Genomic DNA, 27,898 nt, shown 5'->3' with positions numbered 1-27,898 from the left:
AATTGACAATTAAAAACAGGAGTTGTCATCTCAAGAGCTTTAATCATACATAGAAATTTAGTTCAACAGTACCATTCATTTAGAATGTTTTAGCAGTATGTATATTTAGTGTAAAGAGCATTATGATTTTTTTTTTTTCCTTTTTTCTGATGAGGAATATCCATAAGGATGATAGAAGCTTTCAGAAATACACCAGAGAGAGAGAAGAGCAGAGAAGAGACTGAGTACATGACTAAGTTGTAACACCTCAGACTACATTTTTAAACACCTCAAAGGCGACATTTATCTGTGGTTTAAGTACCAGCGTCCATCCTCCTTGATGTTTTTTTTTTCTTTTTGATTTTAACCGAAGAGCAGCAGAACCTTGAATGCTTTCAGACACTTAAGTAACTGTGGCACGTGCCCTGTTTGATCAATGCCCTATAATGGAGAAACTCCTAGCAGTCTTCTATGACACCTCTTGTTGACCTAGCTGTTAAAACTTGGTCGGGGCGAATTAATGACACTGCTTAAGAGACAAAAGGAGGAGGGGGTGAGCTGGAGTGGAGGACATTACTGCAATTGAGTGTCATATTATAGGCTTGAAAAGAATCAACCACATCCGTCTTTCAATTCATCGGTTTCCTTTGCCATACATCCATCCATTGATCCAAACATCCAACCTATCAGAAAACACCACCATGAAACATACTGTATGTGCTGTTTGTGCTATCTTAGAAGCGCCACAACAACAATTCCAACCAGCTAAAGTCCCAAGCAAAGAAAACAAAAACATAACATGTACAAGACAGAAGGTGGAACTGATAATTGGCCTACAAATCCCAGAAGCGATTATTTTTCTGTCCGTCCATTCCTTTTAAGAGTAGTTAAGTAACGCCACATGTGGATTTGGCAGGCGGCTAGCTCCACTGAGCTGCCGTCTTGTTTCTTTCCCCTCTAAAACTTTTGAAGCTGCTTCTTTTGTGGAGTTGGTAAAGAGTAAGAAACTTGACTTCCAGAGCTGGTAATGACGGAAGCTGCTGTTGCGGTAGCATCGTGGCATTCAGTGGGCGCACTCACGTGCAAAGACAGAGACTGTGTGTGGCGTTAAGGCTGGGAGGGAGGCTGCTGTGCTGCTGCTGCATGCTGCGACATAGCTGCCGGGGAGGACATGGACTGGACCATGGGCTGAGCTGGTGGGGGTAGCGGAGGCTGAGCCTGCTGGGCCCCTGAGTGCGTGTTGGGGGAGGGTGGGGGTGTTGGACGTTTGAATTTGTCGGGGCTGGTGCTTCTTCTTGGGGAGGGCCTCTGTTTGAGAGAGAGAGAGAGACAAAATAAATAAGCCTCATCTTGTATAAAACAACTGGATGGTAGCAGCTAAAAATGTTGTACAAAAACAAAAATCGGTGACAAACTGGGGTGTTTGTAGAAAGTTAGTCCAAAACTATTCTCATTTTTAGGCTGATACAGATGAAGGATACATGTGTACACCAAAATGTGTGTAGTAAAAAAAAAAAAAAAAAAAAAGATTAATAACTGTAGAAATACTTTTGTTTGGTCATTGTTCTCTGAGTTACAAACCACTGAAGGAAAATCAGAATGACTGTTAAGGTTACTCAGTCATGTTTCCCCACTGAGCTAAAAGTCATGACCTGAAAACTGAAATTCCATTCAAAGGACTGAAAAGAGAAAAGTGGTTCAGAGAGAGAAATTAATCTGTCTGAGGTTCTGATCTCCCGGAGAGAATTATTTCCCAGTTTAACTCCTGGGTGGGCTGCATGGTGATGGAACAGATGTGGTCTGTACCATCCACATGCATCAAGAGAAAATGAATGATGTGAAAGAGAGAAAACTAGAGACAGAGGTTCACAACACCACAGAACAGTGGGAGGAAAGGATTACGTGTGGTGGAAATAATTTGGTCAAGAGTTTAAAGACTAATTGCTATAAAGTGATAATAAGATTGCTATGAAGCTCACACTGGAGTGGCCACTTCAAACAAGTGTAACTATAGTAAGCATGACAAAATTGACTGAAGGACAACTGAAAACATAATGCCTATATCACAGAGGCATAAAGAAAAACTTTACATGGTTCAGTTTGCAGGAAAATCTTACCAAAAGGTTAAGGAATTAGTCCAAGGTGCCAAAACTGTCTAAGTTTCAGTTAAGACTCAAGTCACAGTGACCTAAATAGCACCTAACTGGCAGTGCTCCCATGAGAATGAGTGAGACAGATATTTTATACACCCAGGAGAAATGAGCGTGTACAGAAGAGCCAGGTCAAAGAGGACTCTTCTTCTGCACTCTTGTTCTTAATCACATCATCAAAATGGCCTAAAACCACCAGACAGCCATCTGTCTAACAGCACTAGAGCCTGTTCCTGCGTAGTGTGTATTTCCAAAACATGAAGTACTATGTATGTATGTGAAATGAGAAATGACAAAACTATTCAACAGAACTGGTAAATCTGCTGAACAGTGCAGACAATTTTAGGACTCAGCCTTTTATCAAGAAAAACATTCGTGACATTGGTTGCGTAACCTCTCCTTGGTGTTCTCGGAGTGGAAAATCATTGCCAAACCAATAGGGTGGCTGAATTTCATTCCAGCATGGTTTGTGTAAAAGGACACAAATTGCATGCTAGCTCACCCATGTTCAAGCCCTGACCATCCACCTAGCGAGCAACTGACCCCAATTTATGCCTGATGGACCCTTTCCAACTGAGGTAGATGACAATGTGAAAATACAGTGTCTCACTTGAACAATGAATCCTTTACTATATGTAATATGGCTTTGTATTTTACTGTAACCATATTGCAAAATTTCCTCAGACATTAAAATCTAAAACCAAACCCACCGTCAGTGTGTTTACATGCACAAAATATTCTGTTTTTTGTATTTATTCTGAAAAAAACAATGTTCCTACTAAACTATTTACATAGTTAATGAAAATTTATATTTCACTAATATTCCCATTTACATGCAGCTGCGCATACTCTGATTAAGAGTTGCGATATTTGCACATATCTAATAATCTGTTGATATCCACGTCTTTCAAAATGTTTAAAAATAGGTTGTATTTCTTCTTCTGTCCATAAATGTGGGCTTTTCTTTTGGGCATGGTGCTTTTGCCCAGCTTTGCAAACTGTTGTGTAGTTGGTTTGTGTACAACACACAGAGCGGACCGTAAACAGGCAAAAGGCCATGTGTCACAAACGACTGTAAAAATCCCAACTGATATGCATATTCGGTACGTGCTCTATAAATGTCTGAAGAATGCTCATAAAGCCTGAATGATACTGACGTATCCACTTCTTAATTGGAAAATGGTAAATTCGGAAAAAAGGCCAAATTTGTAATATCCAAACAGAATATTTTGTTTACATGACACTTCAAATACCAAATGCAGTCATAGTTGGAATAATAGTATGCATCTAAACATATTGAATAGCATTTACTTTCATTTTTCCTGTCAAGTCCCCTTTTCCCTCTGAATACTACAGTTATCATTTTGGTAGCACTTCTGCCTTAAATAATACTGTCAGAGAATTCAGGCTTATTGGTTTAGAAAGGACTGTGAGACCAAAGTCAGATTGGGCATCAGACATACCGGAAAAATCCCAGTGGGCTATCACATCAGTGGCATGGTGGACTATTGAAAAAAATCTATAAATGTTTAACTGGCCCTGTCAGTCTCCCCACTGGCCCTCTCTACGTGCCTGTCATTGGCGTGAATGACAGCATTTATGAGCCTGAGGTCAATTTAAAATTTTATTTATTTATCATTTCTATTAACTTGGAACACATTTTGCTTTACACCCCTAATAAAACTGAGGAAGTTTTGCAAGCAGTTTTACAATATACAGGACTAGGTCAAAACCTAGTATATGGCTGGACAAGTATCTGCAATGTGCAATTTAGAATTTAGTTGAAAACTGTTGTGGAACCACTGTAAACAACTGACATCTTTGCGTCGTATTTGCATTTTGCCTGTTGTCAGCTGGTTTCAGCCCTTGATGGTTGCTTCTCTTCTACTCCCTGTGCTCGCATACACTGTATTGTAATACAGCTGAATTTCCAACAAAGCTGTTCTCATTTAAATGTTTTTTCTGTTTCTGTTTTCAGACAATAGAACAAGTTTGAAATAGTGACTGAAACGTGGCCCATTAAAACTACATGTTAAACAGCAGTCACCTCTGACTACACTGAAGGATGTAAACACCCTGCTGATAGAAACTGTACTTCTTCATTTTGAAAGAGCAATGGCCAATCAGAAAACTCCAACAACTGACCAATTGTGTAACTTTGTGACACAGTGTTGTGGCATTCGGCTAACCAATGTCGTTTCTTGATCACTCAACTCCATCCCTCAGCCAGTCACGCTGAACATTCGGGTTTATAGGGCTGGCCCTGCTGTCGCGCTCCGGCAAATAATAATTTAATGGAAAACTTGCACTTGTTGATTGTTTGTCATATTTTTCATATTTAAACTTGAGCAACTAAAATTGTGATGGGATCTCTTAGGAATAAATATTTGAGCTTTGGGGTTGCAAATTCCACTCATCAAGAGATCCTAGTAAAAACTAAAACAATCTCCTGTGACCAACTGAAAACACTAACGATTTGAGAGATGTTTGGTTGAGGATTTGTGGGTGGAAGTTACTCACCGCTACGGCGTGAGAGGAGCTTCCGTGGACGTGCAGGGCAGGAGTGTTATAGTGGGATATGGCAGCTCTGGACAGTGTAGCTGGAGGGGTGAAGCCAACTGTGTGGCTGCCATATGAGAGACCTGTGACAGAGAGTGGGCAGACAGGAAGAGAAAGTTGCACATATTGTATGTACTTTTTTTTTACCAAGTCATTATATTTAATTGAGTGTCAAAGTACAGTAATTTCTCTTACATGACAGTTACATAAATATTGTGTCCTAGACTGATAGGTGAATGCAATTTCATACCTGGTTGAATAGAGTCCTGAAAAACAGCAGTGCTCTGGTACCTCAGGTCTGTTTTATTACTGGGCAAACACTGAGGCTGTAATCTGACATCTTACTGAACCACACCAAACATGACTGGACAGACCCTGAATGGCTTCATTTCCTCTGAAATGCATTTGAAATTAGGGCTCTAGGAGTTTAAGACATACAGGGCTTAACTTAGATACTACAAAAATATGAGACTGAGATTCTGATCTGTGAAAGGTGCCTGTCAATAGCACAAATGTGTACATGTTTGTTTACTTTTTGTGCTTTTCTCTCATTAAATCGTTTATTTTTCCCCGCAGTTTTCTTGCTCTCTTACATTGTGTCTACACGGAAGGCATCGCATGAACAGCATGTTAGCTGAGCAGCAGTGCCTGTGCTCCATTTATGAAACCCTTTCTAACACAGTGTAAGACATGCCCCATTACTCAGTATTAAATTAATTCTGTTCAATTTCTCAAACAATTCATTATTAACTGCAGTTATATAAACAACACCAGGAGTACAACTGCTCCAAGTGAATCCTTTAAAGACCTTCTTGAATATCTGAACCTAAAAAAAGCTTAACCATGATTTTGTTATTTAGTTTTGAGTTTAATAATTCAGCAGATCAGCTGACTCCATTAGTGTTATATTGTCATTTTCTATCATACATATTAATAAGAACAAATTAGTTTGGAACACTGCAAGAGTGATGATTTTTTATGATCCTGTTGATAAACACAGAAAGAGTGGCAGAGGTATCTCAGAAGTAAGCAAGAAATGGATTTGAATGTACAGAGAGGGACGGAAACCTTTTTTATTTCACTGGGGATTTAATTACAGTTTCGCTGACCTTTGAGATACATGAACATGTCAATAAATATTTGTTCCAGATTTGACACTGATATAATGGAAATTGATGGTCAGCTTTGTAACAAAGATAAAGTGTGCTAGCAACAAGTCATATCAATTGATTTCAAAGGTGCTTTTTATTGTTCTAATGGCCATTCTCATTGACGCAATACACCTTGTTGACTGCTGTATTACCTGGACAGTAGCCATCACAAATGTACCTACCAGGTGATATGGGGCGGCTGGAGCTGGGGGAGGGGGTGTAGGGGATGGGGCTGGACACAGTCCTTGCTCGCAATCCCTGCGCAGACATCTCATTGAAGTACCTGAGAGGATGAGATGAGCAGTTTATGAAAACTGAGTAGATTTTTAATGTATGGCTACATGTAAGTCAGTCCCAGCATTATATATGACATATTAATTTATGTCATTCTTGTGGTCTCAGGCAAAGAGAAATTTTACCTGACAGCTGAGTGTTAATATGGATATGACTAAAAAAGGCAGTATAATTATGGTACCTATGCAGGTGGTAATATCTCTAAATCATACTATATTACATAACACCTTTTATGAGGTACAATATTACAAGGTGATTCAAAAACCATAAACAACATAGTAATAAACCTTAATAAAGAAACAAAATAATGTTCACGGGAAGACGGACAGAGATAGAACAGGTTTTTTTTCACTGTGTGTCAAGCTTAAGAGCCATCACAACAAACAAAGTCCTGTCTTGATTTCAGACAGGGGGACCATCTGGGTACAACTTGTGCTATTAGGGTAATGACTGCCAGTAGTAACAGGGATCACACATAGTTTAAATTGACTGTTCACTCAATAAAAGGCAGCAGTCTTTGGCTTCAATGATCCTGATAGTTTGGCTTCTTTTCAGTTATATCAAGACAAGATAGCACAGATCTGGTTGAATTAAACTAAGCTAATGTTAATGATTTTGATGTATGCCTGTGTTAACACTGGTGTCTTGGCAGCTATAGTCTGAATCAAAACTGCATGGCAGTACTAAGCATTCACAACGTTTATTTTATGATTGGAAGAAAAAAAAAAAGTGGGTTGTGACATGCAGCCAACAGCTGTGCTTAATGGGCATCACGTTGTGACCCTGCTAATCACAAAGAAAGCCTATGCAACAATGACAAATACTGGCTTTTGCAAAAGAGACTGTTGCATGCTGAGGTGGCAAACATGCCTGTTGTACTTTGCATCTCTCCCTCTTTTGTTCCTTCATCTTTTCATTCTAACAGGTTCAGGTCACCTTCATCCAAATCAGCAGTGTCAGCATTATAAATGGCCAATGGAGCCAAATGCCTCTCCAGCCACTCTGCAGCCATTTAACAGGATGAAGTCTCTCCCATCCATTTGCCTTGTTTTGCTAACACATGTGGTTTTGTACTCCAGTGTTATTGTGACATTTTTGTTTATCAGTCCTCTACCTCTCATCGTCCATCTCCAGACTGGATTCACTCTCTGACAGTTGTCTACACAGGGCCTCCCTGCGCTCCATCTCTCTCTGAAGCTTCCTCTGCAGCCGGATGTTCTCCTCCCTCATGTGTCGCTCCTCCTCTATGTACTGGGCACGCTTCTCTGTGTCTGGGATGGGACACGCAGAATAAATGACATCAGTTGAGATGGTAACATCCTGGCCACTGTATATCAACATGTTGCACGGCATGTCAAAATAGTTGCTCTTGTAAAAACCCCTAAATAAAAAAGGACCATCTAGAAACAGCAGATGCAGCATGATACCCTCCTAAGACCTCCAAGCACAATCCAATTTGTTTGGGCAGTACAATGTTTTCTTTAAAAAAAAAAACATGAAAGTGGATCGATGTCGACCTCTACTAATACAATGGATTATCAGCCAGGCAACATCATGATGTCATTTTTTTTTCCAGAAACCATACTGTCTTCATATTTGTCTCAACATTGTGTTAAACACTGGACTGATGGCGCCCTCTAGTGGCAAAATCAAAGCACAAACTAAATAATGTTGAGAGACACTCCCAGGCAAGTGTTAAGACAAATCTCCATCCATGAATTAATTTATTACCTCAGGATGATTCAACACACCTGACTGTCTGAACAATAAAGTGTTATCAACTTCAACACAGTCTTTACTGCTGTGCTGTTGTGCGGAGACACTCCCGTTATTATGGCCACAGTCTATGTGCATTTCCAGAACCCATAAAAAAAATGAAAAGCTGTTTTTGATTTGTCCACTAGCACAGTTTATAATGCAGAGGCCTAAATGTGGATTCCGCCTCCTAGTACCGCTTGCCTTCCTGAGTGGTATCTTGTTTTGGGGAGACAAAGTAGAGGGGTGGTGGGAGTTAATTAAGACAGGTGGGACTAATCAGTGACATGTTCATAAAGAGACACGCTGGGAGGAGGTGTTATCATATCTGTGTACAAGTACATTGTGTTACAGGCCTTTATTTTTCTTAAGTTAAGAAAAAGAGTGTTCATCAAATCCAGATGTGCTGTCACAAGCAACTACATAAAAACTGCACAACAACACTGATTCTTTTTTACTTAAATTACTAGATAATTTTTTTGAGAGGCAAGATCTTGTGTGCCTGTCTATTGTGTTTCTTTCTTCCAAACCAGTCAGTGGTGTTTCACTGATGCACCCTTCAAGAAATTATTATTCTCCCTGAAATTATAAAACCAGTTATAATGTCAACAAAAGGCAGGAGCTTTATGTATCTTTCAGTTTTCTATTATTTTTGTTATTAAATAATTTGACCCAGAGGACTCTCATCATCCATTTAGTTTATGGTTTAGTTTACATTTAAATGTATGCAAATCGACTTTCAGAGACATGAAACATCTGTAAGACTGACAATCACAGGAAACACTTGCTTACCTTTAAGGTCTAAGTATCTTCCTAGCATATGATAAGATAAGGTACAGCTGTAACTACCATTAGCCTTTGAGACAACCTAGTATTGTATCGTCTCATACTCAATAACATTTTATTAACTGTCTATATTGTCACATGACAAAATGAGACAAAGCATGAGTATGTGCAGAAGTCACAAAACAGATACTGTGAATATGATTCTTTTAGGCATTTAAAATGTTACCCTTAAATAGTCTCAGATATTGGAGTGCTCTTAAATGCATCAACAAGATTGCACTTTACAACGATCCCTCAAAGCATCCCTGAAAGCACCAAGGACACTTTTTTTTTTTTTTTTTTTTTTTTTTTTTTAAAAATGGTACCTGCTTTCAACTGCATTTCCACACGGTATCAATGTAATACATAGTGTGAACTAGGGCTGAGAATTTTTTTCAACATCAACAGCTGAGCAAATGACACAAAAATTACAAATATGGTCCCTTAATGTTCGATCTTGAATATGAGGCGTGTTGCTTACCACTGTGCAGTTCCACTTCTTCATAAACCCTTGGGTGTCTTCATGTAATGTGACCAGTGAATGACAACAAGGTAACACCGCTGTGTCACGACAGTGCCAGAAAGTATCCTGTTCTTTCAGGTCTATGTAAAACAAGCCAAGCCTGGATGTAGCTTGAATTTGCCCTTCACTGCTTTTCTGGGGATCAGTTTTGCCAATCACATCCTTAACCAACACTTGAGGGCAGCTGCCACTTCAGAGCCCACACCCCCATGGATCATGTGACAAGTTGAGAGTCCACTTACGCTGCAGCTCAGTGGTGCGCAGGCTTTTCTTAAGCCTCTCCACCTCATTCTTCAGGAAGCGGATATGCCGCATCATGTTCTCCGGTGAGTCTATCTCCATGGAAACGTCTCTTGGGGAGGGAGGAGCTGATACAGGCTGGTCCAACTTCTCCTGAAGGATTCTAGTTTAGGAAACAAACAAATCACACTGTTACTGTAATTCATCAACTGAAATGATGGCCATGGTGACAGGCTTTTAAAAATACAATCTATTTGAGATCCCTAGCTGTAAACATAGGCCTCAACACATGCCTATTGGACAACTATAAGAAAATGTACTTTATGCTCAAAAATTAAAACTTTTGAACCTGCATATTTGGACTGAAAATGGCTCTGAAATTACTGACAATTTACATACATAATCAGGGCTTCAGGCTTACTCCTCTAAACACCATTACCCTGAATATGTGTTGGTTGATCACTGGTAATTTTATTCTGCATCATAAGTGAAGCTGAGTCATTTGTTAAGAGTGACAGGCAGGCATTTTATGTGTGCCTCTGAATGTGTGAGTTTCTGTCAGGGATAGAAAAGGGACAAGAAATATTGGGCATACGTACACAAAAGCAATATTACTCCACTCAAGAAAAACTGAAATTGTGATTTTTTACCAAAATATTGCTGAAATTTGATGTTGGGCCATGTCAATTGTCTACACTAATGTAGACACAAGGACAGCTTTAAAATAAGTTAAGCGAAGGCACAAATACTACACAGATATTACACAGCAAGCTTTTTAAATGGGGCCCGAGGCAAAAAATTTAAAGACTGTAGTATTGATAAGCTCCAATGTTATCGGTTCTGCTCTCGCTACTGGAGAAATTCAGAAAACACATCTTATCTCATCAACTCAGTTTCTAAGAAAGACGTTTGTCTATGACCCGTTTTTGCTATTCCCAATCCAGAAGTGAGACCTCTCTCTCGACCTCCCTCTCTCCCTCTCCCCATTTGAGGGGCAGGGGTAGTTCTGTCTCACATGCTGGAACACCGTGCAGCACGTGCACACACGCACACACACACACACACACACACTCACACACTTCCATCTTTGTGAGGACACTCATTGACATAATGCATTCCCCAGCCCCTAACCCTAACCTTAACCATCACAACTGAGTGCCTAACCCTAACCTTAACCATCACAACTGAGTGCCTAACCCTAACCCAAATCCTAACCTTAACCTAAATCTAATTCTAACCATAACTCTAAAACCAAGTCTTAACCCTCAAAATGTGATTTGAAGGTGTCTCAAAAAGTGAGGACCGGCCAAAATGTCCTCACTCTGTTAGTAAAATACTTTTTTTGGTCCTTACTATGTAGCAAGTACAAGTAGACACACACACAAAGAGACCCTGCTCTTAACGACAAGAGCGGACAGGACTAAACACTGAAGTGCAGTTAAGTCTTTTGCATGTAAGGGCAGAAACACAAGCGATCTCTCGAAACATCTAGTGAAAGTCTGTCACATACAGGCGGAGAAATGCAGTTTTCAGTTGCCTAGCTCGTACTTTATCTGTTGTTGTGCCAGGTATGTTTTGTATGCTAGCAGCCTGGAGCTGAAAGCTCTAGAAAATTGAAGCTAGAGTCTTTGACTAATATTACTGAAGAGGCTTTGGCTTTCAACTGTATTCAAGTATGAATATGGGTGTAAACAAAGCTTTGAATCCAGGCTCACAAGGAGCAGATTCTAAAATGTCTACAATTTCTAGATACTGAATGGGTTAACACACATAAGCTCATTCCACACCTTTTCTCAGCCTCCAGTTTGTCCATACGCTTCCACAGTCTGTTGACCAGGGCTTCTTGTTCCTGCTCTAATGTGTTCTCAAGGTCAATCTTCTCCCGCCTCAACTGGAGAATAAAAGGAAGAGAGAGGAGTGACGTACAGAGATAGAAAAACCTTGATGTTGGAAAACATTCACAGGACTGCACACAAATACACTGTACTGCAAAACCATGCCTCAGTCCCTATGCTGGTATGTGAGAGTCACACTGATAGAAAAACAACAATGCAGCACAGTCTATATATAAAATAAGCCTATAAATAAAAAATCTGCCCAGTAGTGTTTTTTGTGGAGAAATTAGGTCACAGTTTTTAAACATGTCATTTGGTTGCATCTCTATCTGGGAAAAATGCACAGTAGCATAACATAAGCATCATTCTGACACATACATTCATGAGTGAACAGCAGCAGTGAATGCATGTAAGCACATCGACAGAAAAATCCTGTCATCAGAGCATGGAAACATTATGGTGAGGCTTCAGCACACACAGGTTTGACCCAGCCACAGACCAAAATGTTCTTTCCAGCTAACATTCAGTGGGAAGAATTAAGGGTGGTGAAATTTTGGCATGTCACACTACTACAACACACACTGGACACACAAACTCAGGAATATACTGTTCTGTACTGGATGCTGAGATCTTCTTCCTCTACCATGTTAAGCATACCTGTTCAAGGGTTAGCTGCTTTGAGATGGTTTCATTCTCCATCTTCTTGATCTTTTTCATGAGCTTGTTAACCTGGAACTCCTGCTCCTGCTCCAAGTGCTGCTCCAACTCTGCTTTCTCATGCTGGAGCTGGGATGGACAAGGGGAGGATAGTGCATGGACAGAGGAAAAGAAGAGGGGGTGAATCAAACAACAGAGATGAGAAAGAAGGGAGAGGAGCAAGAGCACAAGAAGAGGCTCATGGTGAGTCATATAAAAACTATTTGATGACCGCAGTGAACAAACACACTGGTGTCACATCATCACATTTAGTTTACACATTGAGAGTACAGCAAAATGGGTAGACAATGTCACAATTCCTCCTGAATCATGGTTAAACTTCCCAGAGGAATAAACAGTGTAAAATAATGATTTGGCAACCAAAGTAACCACCTCTGGCAGCTCACCAATACAAAGAAAGGGTGCGGCTCAGCACTGATTCAAAACGGGACGGCTGTGTGATAGATTATATAAGTGATTACTCATTATGGGAAAAGGGATGCAAATTCATTTATGGGAAAAGGCTGGAGAGGGGAAAAAAAACAATTTCCATTATGCCACTAAGAGAAACAACCAGAATACCTCAAAACAACACAGTTTATTTTAACTTACAATGACCGCATTCACACAGAGTTGAGTGCGCTGTTGTATCCTGACCGAAAGAACAGGCCACGAGTTTTACCACACCCAGTGCAGCCATTATTATTCTAATTAGCAAACTTTCAGAATTTCAGGTATAGTTTTGATAAGGTGCCTTCCTTTAGCAAATACTATTAATAGCTTGTGTATACTAGGACTCCACCCTGCTGTTGTGTGTGGTGAAGTAGCAACTATGCCCAAGTCTGTATCAAAATATGTCTGTTCATTTTCCGCCTATGAACACCTTGCAGAGATATTTTAATCCGACTTGGGTTCTTGTGTCCTTCAAGTGGAGGCCACTTGTAAGCAACACCAGAACAGTGGCAATGTGCGCATGTGTGTACATACTTTATGTAATGGTAACTGTGTGAGACCTTTTTACTTTCATGAGTCCATCGACTTTAGATGACTTCAGTTAAAAAGTTCATCTTCAAAAGTAATGGTGGGGAAAACGCAGGTCAGACAAAATCGTTTTCAAAAGTGCTTCTCCAGAGGAGCATTTACAAAGTCAGTAAAATAAATGACCACATTTGCTCAATTCTTCCTCTATCATCACAAGAGTTAAGCACATGCCCATGTATACAAACACACACACACACACACACACACACACACACACACACACACACCATGGGCCATTTGTCAGCGCCAAGTCTACTCGCAGGGGCAGGCACAGGTCTGTTTCATGTTAAGTGAGAAGGCAAAACAACAAAAGCCCGAAAAGGTCCATCTATATGACCTTAACCAGGGTCTGCTGTGGCATTCGCATGTGTCCGTTTCAGATTCCCACTTCTTGACATATCAACAAACCATTAGTCAGCCTACAGCTAGCCATTCGAAGTGTGAGTGTGTGCATGTATGCAGTTGGGAAAATAAGATGTGGAAAACAGACTGAACCAAATAACCGACAGACGGGATGAGAGTAATTTGAGAGTCATTTCGAGTAGCTAGCAGCCGCAGTGAAGTCATCTTGAGCCTTTCCAGGCTTCAGGCAAGTACCAGGACAAATGATGATAATGCACTAGCTGCCACACGCTCATGCATGGGGCGGTGTACGTAGATACACACCCGGCAAACGTATGCTGAACATGCTTCACTGCAGCCAAAAACTTTGCATAATAGAGCATTAGGTAAAAACTCTTTTACCACAGCGATGTTTGTTATCAGTGTGACAAGTCATTGCACAAGGTCAAAGTTCAACCTGATGTTAGGCTTTCCTCCATTGTCCCTGGTAGAAACAACTACAACCATTGAGGTAAAAATTGGTATTTTCAAATCTTGTTCCCACTCACTTGCATGAGTTTCCTTGATAGTTCATTGGTGAGAAATTCCTCCTCCTTCTCATAGTTGACCGCTAAAGTCTCCTTCTCCTTCTGTAGGGCCTGGATCTTCTTGAATAAGGTGTTGCTGATAAATTCTTCCTCCTGCTCTGCTCTTGCTTGCTGTGGGATGAAAACAAATAGGAGACAGTGGCAGAGGCAAACATCAGTGAATTAGACTCTTAGGTCTTGCACACCAAACTGTGATTTTCACTTTAATCCTTTTAAATTGTAACAGCCAATGGTGCATTTAGGCATACTACAAACACACACACAGACACACACACAGACACACACACACACACACCACCCAAACAAAATCTGCTGCAGTGAAGTCTGTCAGCCAAAGAGGAAGCAGAATTTTCCCTAATGACTCAAGAGATATTGCAGTAATGGGTGACTGACAGTGAGGGAAAGAGTGAAACATGGGTGCACTCAGGAACTGTACTGGGGCAGCCATAACAGCTAGCATTACAGTGTGATGATACGTATGTCCTTGTTAGCACCGGTCTCAATTTATCCACCCTCATTCTCCACTGACCCCACAGCCAATTTCTGCTCTGCAAGCAGGGGGAATTTGTCAGTAGTTCTAAAACAACGAGAAGGACAATAGAAACCAAACAGCTAGTTAAGCCTCACACATTGAGGGTGGACTGGGTGCAGTGTGGCTGTCTTGCCAACAGACGAGCCAGGCATTTAGCTAGCTCGCTAAGTTTGGCCTACGCATCTATCCAACAGATCGGTTACACATTTTATGAAGCTGAGGCTGATTAACCGAGCATGAAGACATATGACGCATCGGTCCATGCCAATGCTCCTACTGGGCTATTTATTCCATAGTCTGTTACCGTATCCTTGCTGGACCTAACGTGGTGACAATGTCTAGCAGTGAGTAATCAGCTGACCAAATAGCTAACATCAGTCCGGCAACTTGCATCGTGAGGTGCCCACCTAATTTTTAACGCCTCTTAACCTGACGTTAGCCGTGTAGCTAATGTTAGCCAATATTAGCAATGCAAAACAAAACAAAGCAAACTAGCTGGCTATCTCTGCAAAACCACCTACCACACGTTAGCCCGCTGGCTAAATTAGCAACACAGCCAACTTACGCTAGCTAGCTAACATCAGAGGAGCTAGCAAAACACCAGAATATTGTTGTGTTCATATACAGATAACCTTTCCACGTAGTGCAATAAATGTGTCAACATACACACTTTAGCACTGAACAGACAACATCGGCCACAGTCAACTTACTGACAAATGCAATATGATAAGTGGCGTGAGGATAGCACCTAGCTAGTTAGCCAGATGCTGTTACTCACAATGGTGACGCTAGCTTTGCGGAGGTCCCGATTCTCCTCCTGCAGGGCTTTGCACTTGAGTTTGAACGTCTCCAGCTCAATTTTAAGAACTTTATTCTCTTGCTGTAGGGAGGCCAGGCGGTTCGTCAATTCCTCCAGACGAAACTGTGAAATGACTATGCTCGGTTTTCCCGAATTTGAGGCGGAGGACGACATCGGGGTGGCCGAGCTGCTCCCCGCTCCGTCGGTGTCGCTCTCGCTTGCGCTGTCCGCCATGGTTGTGCGACAGTGTGGAGAAGAGACGACGACGGCGGCAGCAACGTTTGAGGGGCGCACACAAGCAGAAGCGTACACCGTGTGACCTTGCTCACGCTTGCCGGCATAGCGCCCCCGCCAGGATGTCTCCAGTACCGCCCGGTGCACGCTTGACAGTCTCCGACACATTTTTTTTTTTTTTTAATCAACTCCATCCAAAGACTGGTTTGGAAAAAGCAGCAAGTGGGGCAGCTGACCCTTAAGCACATTTTTAAGCTGAAATGAGCTTTAAAACATGTCCTTTATCACTACTTGACTTGTCCTTCTGTCTTTTAGAGCAGCCTTGTGCCAAAATTTACATGTTTTTCTGAGTGGATTTGTGTTTGATCAAGGTATAAAAAGATGGGGTCAGTAGAGCCCCACAGGAGGGACACTCTTGTCAGGACTCCTGGTCATATGGAGGATGTAGCAAGATTTGCTATGTATGATAAATACTCAGTGGGTAGGAGAGCATTTCCCAATTTTATTCCACCAAACTACCATGCTTGATTGCACTGCACCTCTAATATTTATATTAGTAACTAGTACTACAATTATTAAAAATTAATCATCATCTGCATAAAAAAATCCACTTAAAGTAGGCAATGTGATGTAAATAAGCCACACTGAGCATCATGAGAGACAGGACTTGGTGGGACTTCAGTGAAATAACTTTTCCAGTTTATCACTAACTACTTATTCAACAGAAATCAGCCATATCCTCATTATGAACTCCTGTCGCCTGGCCCCACAAGGCAGTTCAAGCATGTAAACAAGCTGCCCTGGAGATTCCTTCTCAAGTACTCTTTGGTGAATAAGAAGCACATAACTCCAGTTGAAGGACAGTGTCCCTCATGACATAACTACCCTGCTAACATTACATGACTTACATAATAAAACAATGTTCAAGGACACAAAGACAAGAACAGAAACAATTGTACTGCGAAATCAATGCATTTTTATTTATTTTTTTTATTTTTAGGTTGATTTTTTTTAAAGACGTCTGAAACATTTGTGGTGGCATCATTGCTGCTATAGCCTCTAAAAGACCTTGAATAACCAAAGTGCTAGAATAGTTACATTTCAATGGCTTCACGCTGTTAGTAAGAATTGTACATCAAAAAATCTGCTCAGGTGAAAACACATATCAAACAAAATTGACAAAATTGATAGTTCAACCATATCAAAGGATCCTCTACCCCTTGATTGACATTGTAGTATAAGGGGATGTGGTACAGCACCCTACCTGACTTTCTTTAACCCCCCCACCCCACCCCACACCAAAAAAAAAGTTACATAGTTTTCATGTCCACAGCATAGACATCAGCATACTGAGCCATCGCACCAGTAGAACACCACACTTGAACTACATGGGCATCTAATGAAAACCAATACAAAGATAATTCCTTATGTAAAGTAAAATTTTGCCAATGAGCTAGTGAAAACAATTCTATTCGACACTGCATATACAGACTCTCAAGCCTAAAAAGATCACACAGTTTCAGAGTTAAACACAATTTATTTAATGCTTAAATAATTGTTTTTGACCATCCAGTGTTTTTGTCATACAATATGCTATTTAGAGCTACAATCAAATAATGTCTTTATGTGTCCTTAATGTGAGTAGGATTTAAATTAAGGAAATACTTCACCAAAAAATCCAAAATGAAATGCCCCAGTTTTCCTTTAATACCACAGCAGCCGTTAGAAAACCAAATTGACACACTGCTAAAATGATTACAAACAGTCTAACAGTGTACAGAGACTCCTACACCTTATAGCCAATACGCACAATACAGTTATAATTTTACAGCGAGCCAGCCTACTAGCATTTACATTCAGATTATTTCGTTCTCGTAGCAGAAGCTGCCCTCCGGTTTTACATACACAGACAAGACATCACACCCTCGAGAAGCTATAGAACTTTTTTTCATTCTCACCCCATCATGATAAATGCTTTAATGGTATCCTTTTTCAATTTAAAATATAAAATCGGTGACAAATGTTTGGGCTATATGTGTACACAGATAAAGGGTTTTTATTTGTCCTTTGAATACAGTGTTTGCAAACTTGTAAAAATTGTACTTAAAATAATGTGAACAGCATGCATGAAAATATGAGTACTCTGAAAGGCTGCTTTTTTGCAGGATTAGATCCACTCCCACTTTGGGAATTACTGAAATTTGATTTTCTGGAAATTTCTTCTGTTAAAATCAAACCAGCTTTTTTTCATGTACAAACATTATACCTGCTCTAATAATTAATTATACAAGAACCTGTGAAGTTACACTCAAATCTTTAAAAGTGGAACCGTTTCAATAAATTTTGAAAGCACTTGAAAAGGTTACTCTCCTCAGTGCGTTCTCAACCTGTAACTTACCCTTTTTTAAGAATTTTACACATTGTAATTTTATATACAGAGAAAAGCTTTCGTGTTAGTTTAAGTTTTAAAAAGGAAGAAAAAAAAAAAAAATCCCAAAACAATTTACATCCTGACAATAATGGGTTCAAGAAAAAACCATAAGGCGAGTGTTGAAGTTGAATCAGAAGTGTTCCATTAGATTTTTTTTGTGGTATTGTGTCTACTTCTTTCTTTCCATCCACCGTGTGGACTGAGCTCTTGTGCCATCTTTGGTCACAGTTGCACCTGTGTGGTTGTCAGTAACGGAGTCTTTTTCGTTTCCGCAACAAACGATGCTCCTCAAAAGGCTCTCACATCACCAGTGGACCGATGGCACGTATTGTCTCACACAAAACAGGAAGCAGAATCACTGTCCACGAGTCCACCGCAGTCAGAGAGTGAGAACCTCCTGGGTCTTTTTGATTGACAGGAAGTGAGTTTTTCATGCTCATGCGCAAGTCAGGAGGGTCGAGTCCTCTCACACGAAAACCATTTGTTTGAAGCAGACAGTTGCAGGCTGGACCCTTGCCTGAAGGCCTCACACTGCAGCTCTTCAGCCCTCTGACACATCTAACTCAGTTCCTGTACATCTGCAAGACACAAAACAGTACATCACATATTAAAGCACATTTAATGCAACTGATGCCGAATGCCATACATTTCCTTATATCTAAAAATGCACATTATTTTTACGGGAAAATATTATCTCAATTTAAATTTAATTCAGGGTGTAACCTCCCTCTCATAAATGACCATATTTCGATGTGAAAACACTTTTTAAGCAGCAAAAAAAAAAAAAAAAAAAATACTGTGATCTCACAAAATGACATGTTAACAAGACCTGATGGTCTGTGGGTTGTTATGGTGACCTCTGTTACCATAGAAACTCTTTGCCAGGCTTCACAGCAGTGCCATATTATTTCTCAGTCAGTTTTGTACAGATGGAATGATTCACTGCAAACATAACATACGGGTGAACAGCAGTGGGGATTAACAGTCTGGCCAGTGGGATAACAAACTCTTTTTTGGATGCTACAATGCTGTTACGAGTTGGGGATTTAGTGAACAAAAACAGGCATGGAGGGTAACAGTGGGGCAACATAATGCTGAGGTGTGTGCCGCCCATCAGCCCTGTTTCCTTTGTAACTGTCCCCTATTCACACACACTCAGTGAACTTGGAGGGCAGAAATGTTGCCAGAGGATCGTCAGCCCTTTGGAGTCTGTGGGAAAGAGCAACTATCTGAGGAGGGGTGGATTTCAGGAATAGTTTGACATTTTGGAAAACACCCTTATTTGTTTTCTTGCCCATAGTTAGATGAGAAAATCAAAACCGCTCTCATGTGTGTATTAGATAGAGAGCCGAAGCCAGAAGGCAACTAGCTTAGCATATAGAGTGGGAGCACAAGAAAACAGCTGGCCAAGGTAAAAAAAAAATAATAATAATAGAATTACCAGCACCTCTAAAGCTCATTGATAATCATGCAGTCTCTATGTTTGAACTTTGGAGAGATTCAAGAAAACAAATGAAGAAAGAGAATGACCATATTTCCCAAAGGATTGGATTATTTCTTATAAGGAGAGAGTCATTGACTGCAATGCACTGACTGAGTAGAGAAGAGAATACAGCTAATAGAGTCAAGTCCTATCTAAAGTAGCACTGGATGTATTAAAGAAAAGAACAACTAACAAGACAGGAGCTGATTGTGTTACACAGAGGCAGTAAGATACCGTACCTGGTAGAGCACAACCATCCCTATGAGTGGAACTTCTTATCTCCTGACCTTCTGTCATCCTTTCGCCTGCTATTCCTTGAAACGTCGCCTTGCTAGAAAACACACACAGAGAAATATAGTTGAGTCATGAAATAATTTTATTCTCATAGGAGGAAAACAAGTTTGCAAACCAGCACACAAGCCTGAAACAGCAAAGTGAGACAAAGGAGGAAGTAAACACACTGTAGGAATCTGAAACTAGCAAATGTTAGTAGTATCTTTATTGTTAGGAATATAATTATGACCCAAACCACACACCAACCAGATACCTGGAAGAAGAAAAATGATATTATTATGGAAAGTGTTCGAAAGAAAAGAAGCAGGCTGTATTTTCACAACAGTCTTGGCACTCATTAGTCATACTGTTGACTAATCAGTTAAACACTTAAAAACACCATTAAAACCACACAGTCAGGAGGAGCATAGTCAGCATCCCCTTTGTTATGCAAACACAATAGACACCACACAATGTCAAAACACAAAATGCCAGGTTGCACTTCAAATGGCGGCATTTTTGGCCAGAAGAGAGATAATGAGGACAGTTTTCCCAAACCAACTAATCCAGTGTTAATCAAAAATTCACCTGCACCGCTGGATATAAACATGATCAGATCTAACTGATTCCATTTTTGAATTAGTTGTTTGACTTAAAGCTGCACTTAAAGAGCATTGATATGTAACTCTGAGGTCTTCGATACCTAGAAATAACATGTGGCGTCAGTAAACTGTGCTGTTTTCTTTCTAAACCTCTTTTAACCCCCATTTCACTCTCAACATTCCCCTAAATAAACTGCATATATATATATATATATATATATGTTCAAGTCATCATCATATATTTGAAATCATTAGAAATATTAGTCATAAAATACTGTAAGGTTTAACAGTGTTTCGCCAGAGACTATTACTGTCTAATGATGGATCTGCTGGTGGGTCTCACAGGACTGAAGAGATTGCTCATAAATGTACATTTTTCATTAAGATAAGATACAATGTTCTTAACTGTTGCAGCTTCACTTTGTGTTTTTGGATGGTAAAATTGGTGCTTTTAAACATACACTCTTGCAGCTTTAAGCCAAACGTCTGTATTAGTTGTGAACCTCCCACATGCTGATGTTTTCTGACAGGAGGATAAAAACATCCCAGGCCTCCCATCCAAATTAGACTTTGAACCCAGGAACACGGTTAGGTATCTCCATGCCAACCTCAGACCCGTCTTCCTGCAGAATGGGACTGTGCTGAAGGTCTCGGTGCCACCTGTCACCTCCTTGGTTTTCTGGTGTGGGAGTAGAAACCCTCCGAATAACCTTCCTGATTACCTGACCAAGGCAGAAGGATGTCGACAAAGGAAGAAAAATATCTGATCTGCTTTTGTAAAAACATCTCTCCGTGTGGTAGGTTTTATTTCAGAGCTGTATGGGAAGTAGAAATGAAGTAGTACATTACTTTTCTACTGATGAGGTTACCATCTCGGTCCATATAGTGTTCCTCTGTAACAGACTCGCCTGGGATATTCTTTGCTTCTTCTCCCTGCAAGCATTTGTGGTTAGGACATAAATAAAGGCTCATAAGATTCATAACTAATGAAACAATCCTTCACCACCACCACACTGAAACAGCACCTCAAGAGAGACAGACATCCAGGTCAGAAAGAAGCTGAACACTAGGTTAGTCTTCAACCATGAACTGTGACAGGCACAGTAGCGCTCGCACTCAAACATATCTATGCATACATAGATATGTGCACACATCCACACTTAGAAAGAGAGAAGAATTATCAGTAACTAAGCACAACTACTATGATTCACACCAGACTGACTAGTCTAAACCAAGCCAAACCAAACCAAGCCAAACCAAACCAAACCAAACCAAACTAAACCAAACCAAAGGCCCAGCCCAGCTTCTGCTCCAGGCTTTCAGGGTACCTTTAAAATGAGACGGCGTCTGAAGATTCTGGTGGTTACAGTCTGTTCTTCCTCTGAACCAGAATCTACACTAACCCGCTGCTGAGAAAGGTATTATAAGGTCATTACACAAACACGTGGAGGGAGTCCGGAGGAGAGAGAAGCACATGTGTAGAAGAGAGAATTAGTTAGCTGAGACATTTTATTGGTGTCCTTTATGCAGGCCTACTTCAAATCCATGGTTGGCTGGATCAAAAAAAGAGAAACCTGGAATCAAACACTGAAGTTTGTTTCTTTAGCACAACTTATATCATAGGATATAAGCATTTCACCTGCAATAACAGAATCAGAATGCAGTATAGTACTTTAGTAGATACAGAAAATAAAGAGGATATTCTACATTGTTGTAACTACTATTTAGGGTCTTTACTATTATTATTACTAGTAACATTACCTGGACTTTCTTCTCTGACAATAGTGCTCCTTCTTCTTTTCTGCCATTCGATGACTCAGAGGAGCCGTCCTGAGGTGAGTGCTTTGAGCTGTCCCCGTTCTGTCGGGACCTCCCTGATTCGCCCCGTGACGAGGACGTGATGGAGTCACTAGAGTTCTCTTGGCTGTTGGGTAAGAAACAAAGAGTTAGGACTGTAGTTACATGATACCATAAAGAGCTGAAAATAACATAACCTGAGAAGATTTCTGAGAAGGACGCACAAGGAAAAAAGTAGATTTCAAATTCACCCTGGTGAGACATTGTCGTAATTCTGGGGGACTTAAGAGACTTACCTTTCCCGTCTGTCAAGCAGGTCTGAGCTGACACTGCGGCCTGGCGTTGGTGGTTCCACATTGACGCTAGATGAATCACTGTGCCAACCTGAAAGTGAACACATGTCTTTTTCTGTCTGTTCAACCTGATCAAGACTCTCCTGAACGCTGGCCTCGGCCATCTCTTTGTCCTCCTCCTTCTCCTCTGAGCCTTGTTCTTCCTTCACCTCCTCCAACAGAGATCCTAGTGTCTCTTCGGTGATTTGTCTGTCTCTGTGTCCCTCCTCCTCTTCCTCATTGGATCCAGACTCACTGGACTGAAGTTCTCCAAGTGCCTCAACCCAGGCTTGAGGGGAGAGACGAGCAACAGCCTGGTCCTCGGCCGCCTGGTCTTGTTCTGATGTCTCGTAAATATCTCTTTCACTGACACACAGCCCTTCTTCATCCTTAAACAGCAGTTCTCCATCTGGGTCATCCACTCTGTCACCCTCGTAGACCCTTTCCTCACTGCCCCCATACACCTTTTGTGCCTCTGTTTTTTTATCAGTACCCTCTTCGACAGTCACTGCTTCTATTGTGGTACAATCTTTTCCCACTTCATGCCAAATTTCTATCAGATTATGCTGTTCCTCGGACAGATTCTCCACATCTCTCACCTCCTCCACCTCCTCCACCTCACAAGCTGTCCCCTTCTTTCCATCTTGAACAAGGACATGCTGCTCATTTATCACATCTTTCTCCTCCTCTGCAGACCCCTCCTTCTGTTCCGGTAAAAGGCTATTTTCCTCTGCCAACTTAGACCTATCTTTTGTTATCAACGCACATTTTCTTTCCACATTTTTAATCAGGTCCTGCTCGACCCACTTTTCCACTAATCCATTTCCCTCTGCTACCTCTGTTGCAACCATCTCAACAACCTTTTCTATTTCTTCTATCACTTCCTTTTCACCTCCTTTCAAACCTACATCCTCCTGCACCCCATTGGGGGCACCCATCTGCACTCCTGCATCTCCCATTTGTGCTCTGTCCGGCGAGGAAGGGGTTATAGATGATACTGATGACAGCGTAGGGGAGGATGTGGAGTAAGCCATGTCAATGTCTAACTCACACATTGCGGGGAAGGAGTGTGACCTGGGCTTGTAGCTCAGCTCCATTTCATGACAAGACTTGTCCTCCTCCTCACTCAAAAGCAGCTGGTCGTTCAGAGCGATGTGGGGCTTTCTGACCTTAGAAGGAACAGGATCAGGGAGTTCAAATGCTGGGAAGGACAGGGCAAGCTCACAGGGTCTGGGGGGGCTCCTAGGAGGGCTGTCTGGCTCTCCACTACCTGGCTCTATCTCCGAGCTCCAGGGCAAGGGCTGAGGCTGGGAGTCGCCCAGCAAAGGGGTGTCAGGCTCTGGTTGATGGTGAGCAAGGGAAGGATTGGGGGTGATGGGGAGTTCGGGCTCCAGGAAGTAGGGGTCAGAGTGCAGTGCAGCAGGGGACTGCAGCTCCGCTAGAATGCTCTGATAATCTGCAGGTGACAGGATGACAAATGTAGAGACATACACACACTAAAGCATGCCACAAAAGAATATAACCCACCGAAAAACACACACACCCTAACACATACGCCGCATGAGCTGACAATGGCACAGAGATTGAAGAGCAAAGCATGTAGCCAGACAACCACTAGCTGAGATGGTGATATGTCAGCAGCAACTGTATAATGGCAGTGGGACTAAACCAACCTCAAACATATGCAGTAAAATATAATATAAATACATACAATACATTTTACTGTATATTTTTGAAAATGCCATATTGAACACAAATTAAAAACATAATGAAATATTAAAGCTATATAAAGAAGTATATTCAAAAGCAATGTCATGTTTATCAGTAGTTGTTCAGATTTTTAGTGAGTGTTCATTCAACAGCTGTGGTGAGGTAAGACATTGAAAGTGGGACACATTTAATTAGTGACATAAGGCCATATTAATCATGTAGCGTGGGATAAGATGAATTCTAGATATTCATATTTGCCAGGGTGTTCTGTTACATGCTCACATGAGATAGTTGACAGATGAGAGATGTGGGAAGGAATAGGGGAGGAGAAGGAGCAAGATAAAGGACAGAGTATGCTAAATGAATATTTCCATTGTGGAAGGGTCAATAGGAGTTCGAGTGGGAGGTGGAGGGATGGAGGGCGCACAAGTGCACTGGCAAGAAGGACAGGGGGACAGAGAGCGGAGGGGAGGGGAAGAAGGACTGGGGCTCGGACAACGGGACGCAGAGGGAGAGAGGGGAGGAAGAGCAGACAAGGAAAGTGGGGAGACAGGGCGGGAGGAGGAGGAGGCCAGCTGCGTCACTAAAGACTCTCTGCTTGTAGAGGCGGTGACAGAAGGTGAAGTCCTACCTAAAGGTGAGGAGGGGATGGGCGAAACAGGTATGGTGATGGGTTCAGATAGGTCAGGGACCGTAGAGGAGGGTTCGAGGGTGAGGTTGGTGGGTGCGGTTGCAGGTTTAGAGGGGATAGTCGCATGACAGGACAGGTCAGAGGTTGATAACTGTGAAGGGATTGGGGTGGGCATGGTGAAGGTGGGGGAGGTTGGGACAGAGGTGGGAGAGGATGGGACAGAGGTAGCCAAGGAAGGAATGATTGATGAAGAGTTAGCAGCAGGAGACAAAGGTAAAGGTGAGGTGATGAGTGGGATCGGGGAGGATGGGTGGGGCGAGAAAGGGAAGGCAGGGGATTGACGAGGGTCAGCAGGGGGGCACTGAGGGATGGGGCATGGGGAAGGAGGGGAGAGGAAATTGAACCGTGAAGGCTCAAATTGTGCTGGAGGTGCCAAGTCTTTGAGCGAAATGGAGGACTCATAACTCGGAGAGCGGCGTGAGGCAAAGGGACGGCAGTGAAGTGCTGCAGTAGGTGAAAGGGGAGTGGGTGGGGGTGTTGGGGTCTGTGTTGGAAAGATGGGGCTGGGTGTCTGCAGGATGAAGGCAGCTTCATTGCTTCGGGGAGTTAAGGGTATAATCACGCAAACTATGGGACAGGGATAAGGTAAGACATGCAGAAGAGATAAAAAGTGCATTGGAGAAAGAGGGAAAAAGAATACATGAAAGATGGTTTAATTTGAAACATGCTTGCACAATACAATGAATGAATAACATGAATGAGGGATATGTGGAGGAGGAGGTAGGTGAGGCATGGATAAGTAGAGGGCACATGTAGATATCAGCAACTATGACTCTTAACGTGTTAAGAGCTGTTATGTGCTGTTATCAGCAGTGGGTACTGCTGTGGGGTGGTGATGGGAGGCAGGAGGAACAGGAGGAGGAGGAGGAGGCATTCTGGTTTCACAGAGGAAGAGATTCTCTCATCTATCCAAGGAAGGCTCAGAGGAACTGGAGGAGAACTAGGAGAACTAAACTAAACGAAGAGAGGAAAGCAGACTCTACAGGATTATATAATTTCTACTCAAGTCAGACATAATTGAAAAATGTTTAAAGAAGTATGCAGTATGCAGCATGCACTTAGAATGGGATTTTAATAGTGGATATTGATCATTTGTGACAACTGGACACACTATTGTGATTTGTCGCGGAGTATTTACTCTGAGCAAGACTTGATTTTAAATAAAAAATGATGGTTGACTTAATATAAGCCAATTCATATCAATGTGTTAAAGTGCTATTAAAAACTTGATTATAATTTAAACTGAAAAACAAAATGGCTCAAAGTACAATACAATTACTTAATTGGCATATAAACTGTAAAACATGAAAATACGGAACGCATTTGGGAAAAAGCAGGAGCCAGTTGTCCAAACAAAATCCAAATCTGACTGTAAATCAGTTTCTCTAGAGATTTGCACAAGGACTATTTGCATGTGATCCATGCACTGGCACAACAAAAAAGGTAGCAGGGAGAGGTAAGAGGTCAGCTAGACAGAGCTAAACTTTACCATCAGCCTGATCCCGGAAAACAGCGTTATCATCGGCAAAACATCTCGTGCCTGAAATGTTACCATAGTCAAATATTGGCCCCTCCAGTAAAGTCACAATATCCATCCGATTGACTTTGGTCAGCACTGTAGTTAAGGCATCCGCTGTGGCAGAAAAGAAAAAAAAAATGTATTGAGTCACCTGAGAAAATATTAAAAAAGGATTGTAAATTTAAACAAAACTGCTTCTCCCAATGTTTTACTAAGGAAAACAAAATATATTTAAAAAAATATGTGCAATATTGGGTGTTTTGATGTCTGAACAAGTGAGAGATGAGAGTGATTAAAAGATAGACAAAAAGGAAGTGAGGAAGATAGACAGGAACACAGGGAAAGTACTCAGACTAAGATGGACTACACAGGTGTTTGTAAAGTAAACTTGAAACTAGCATAAATTAAACTTGCGTCTTAATCTTCTGCCTTAAATCAAAAACAGAAAGACTGAAAAGAGAAAGGGACAGAAACACAGACAGAGAGGAGAAATGGAGAGAAAAAACAACATTTTTAGATATAAAAATAGTCTTACTTGTGGCGTTTTTCCCTTCCCGACTGACCCATTTCTTAAGTAGCATGAAGCTCTGTGCTGTCAGAGAGTTGGGGTTCTCTAATCTGATGTGGTTGATCTCATCCACTGTGAAGTTCATCTCCCGAGCCAACTCTGTGATGGGACATCAACAGCAACTCAGACATAAATATTCTTACTTTAATGTACAGTATTTAATTGTATGTCATTTTATTCAGCATGCAAACACACAAATTACACAGACATTACGATATAAATATATTTATTTCAAAATCATTAAAATCCTGTGATAAGACACTTTATAACTTCAAGTGCCTCATCACTAATTTCATCACTTTTCTGTAAGAGGGAGATATTTTTTTGTCCTCATTAAATGATCTTTAGCCCCTTCTTTTCAGGCTACATGTAACATTAATAGTCCTTTGTAGGATATCTTGTTAGCCTGAAGATGGCAGTAAATGACAGGATCTGAGAATGAGAAAGAAAGCAACACAGGCACAAGAGAACTGAGAGTCAGGGTAATTTAGAATGTGTCGCACCTGTCCAACTGAGTCCCAGGTGATCCGCAACGATAGCCATACGCAAGTCTGTTCGCTCGCAAGGACTTTGGGGACCTGGGAAGAAAGAGGATAATGACTTATCAATATCATTCACATTCCTCTCCCCCTATATACTAATCTAAGAGAAAAATAAACATGTACATATTTTTCCTTTTCTGGCCACCTATTCTTCAAAATTAACAACATTAATCAAGGTTAGTAGTTAGTATAATACTGTAAAATAGCAGTAATCTAGGTTCATTTATTTCCCGAGGATGGCAAGAAAAGGATATTTCACACTAGAGAGACATTATGGGCAACTTAAATATGTTCACAGTTTAAGTGGTGTTCTGTGACTGTTTGTGGTATGTAACCTCTAAGCAAGCAGTAACTGTCATGAGAATCACACAAAACAAAGCAAAACATGACTCTCAACAACAGACTCAT

General features: G+C 41.2%; 2 protein-coding genes across 4 annotated transcripts in view; both read right to left on the bottom strand.

Annotated features, from left to right (window-relative positions):
• Positions 1 to 22: 22 nt before the first annotated feature.
• Positions 23 to 15,602, bottom strand: LOC139622725 (coiled-coil domain-containing protein 6-like). Its single transcript, XM_071480263.1, has 9 exons — positions 15,288 to 15,602; positions 13,939 to 14,088; positions 11,969 to 12,097; positions 11,264 to 11,367; positions 9,479 to 9,639; positions 7,248 to 7,404; positions 6,022 to 6,122; positions 4,650 to 4,771; positions 23 to 1,287 (listed from the first exon to the last, which is right to left on the bottom strand). The coding sequence occupies exons 1-9, from the start codon at positions 15,540 to 15,542 to the stop codon at positions 1,087 to 1,089; spliced, it is 1,380 nt and encodes a 459-aa protein (XP_071336364.1). The 5' UTR covers positions 15,543 to 15,602; the 3' UTR covers positions 23 to 1,086.
• Positions 15,603 to 16,495: 893 nt separating this feature from the next.
• Positions 16,496 to 27,898, bottom strand: part of ank3a (ankyrin 3a) — a 93,845-nt gene continuing 82,442 nt past the window's right edge. For all 3 annotated transcript variants that reach the window (XM_071480258.1, XM_071480260.1, XM_071480259.1), the window contains 10 exons: positions 27,452 to 27,526; positions 26,916 to 27,047; positions 26,351 to 26,494; positions 22,425 to 23,916; positions 22,093 to 22,255; positions 21,660 to 21,740; positions 21,181 to 21,264; positions 20,940 to 21,053; positions 19,696 to 19,787; positions 16,496 to 18,551 (listed from right to left, as the gene is read on the bottom strand). In XM_071480258.1, coding sequence (XP_071336359.1) covers positions 19,716 to 19,787; positions 20,940 to 21,053; positions 21,181 to 21,264; positions 21,660 to 21,740; positions 22,093 to 22,255; positions 22,425 to 23,916; positions 26,351 to 26,494; positions 26,916 to 27,047; positions 27,452 to 27,526 — 2,357 coding nt within the window. In that variant the 3' untranslated portion in view covers positions 16,496 to 18,551; positions 19,696 to 19,715. The remainder of the gene's footprint in view (positions 18,552 to 19,695; positions 19,788 to 20,939; positions 21,054 to 21,180; positions 21,265 to 21,659; positions 21,741 to 22,092; positions 22,256 to 22,424; positions 23,917 to 26,350; positions 26,495 to 26,915; positions 27,048 to 27,451; positions 27,527 to 27,898) is intronic.

This window comes from Trachinotus anak, unplaced genomic scaffold (genome assembly GCF_046630095.1).
Source record: "Trachinotus anak isolate AG129_WGS33_773 ecotype Australia unplaced genomic scaffold, CSIRO_AGI_Tana_v1 ptg000007l, whole genome shotgun sequence".
Taxonomy (NCBI): Eukaryota; Metazoa; Chordata; class Actinopteri; order Carangiformes; family Carangidae; genus Trachinotus; species Trachinotus anak.
This window is presented reverse-complemented; position numbering and strand designations above follow the sequence as displayed.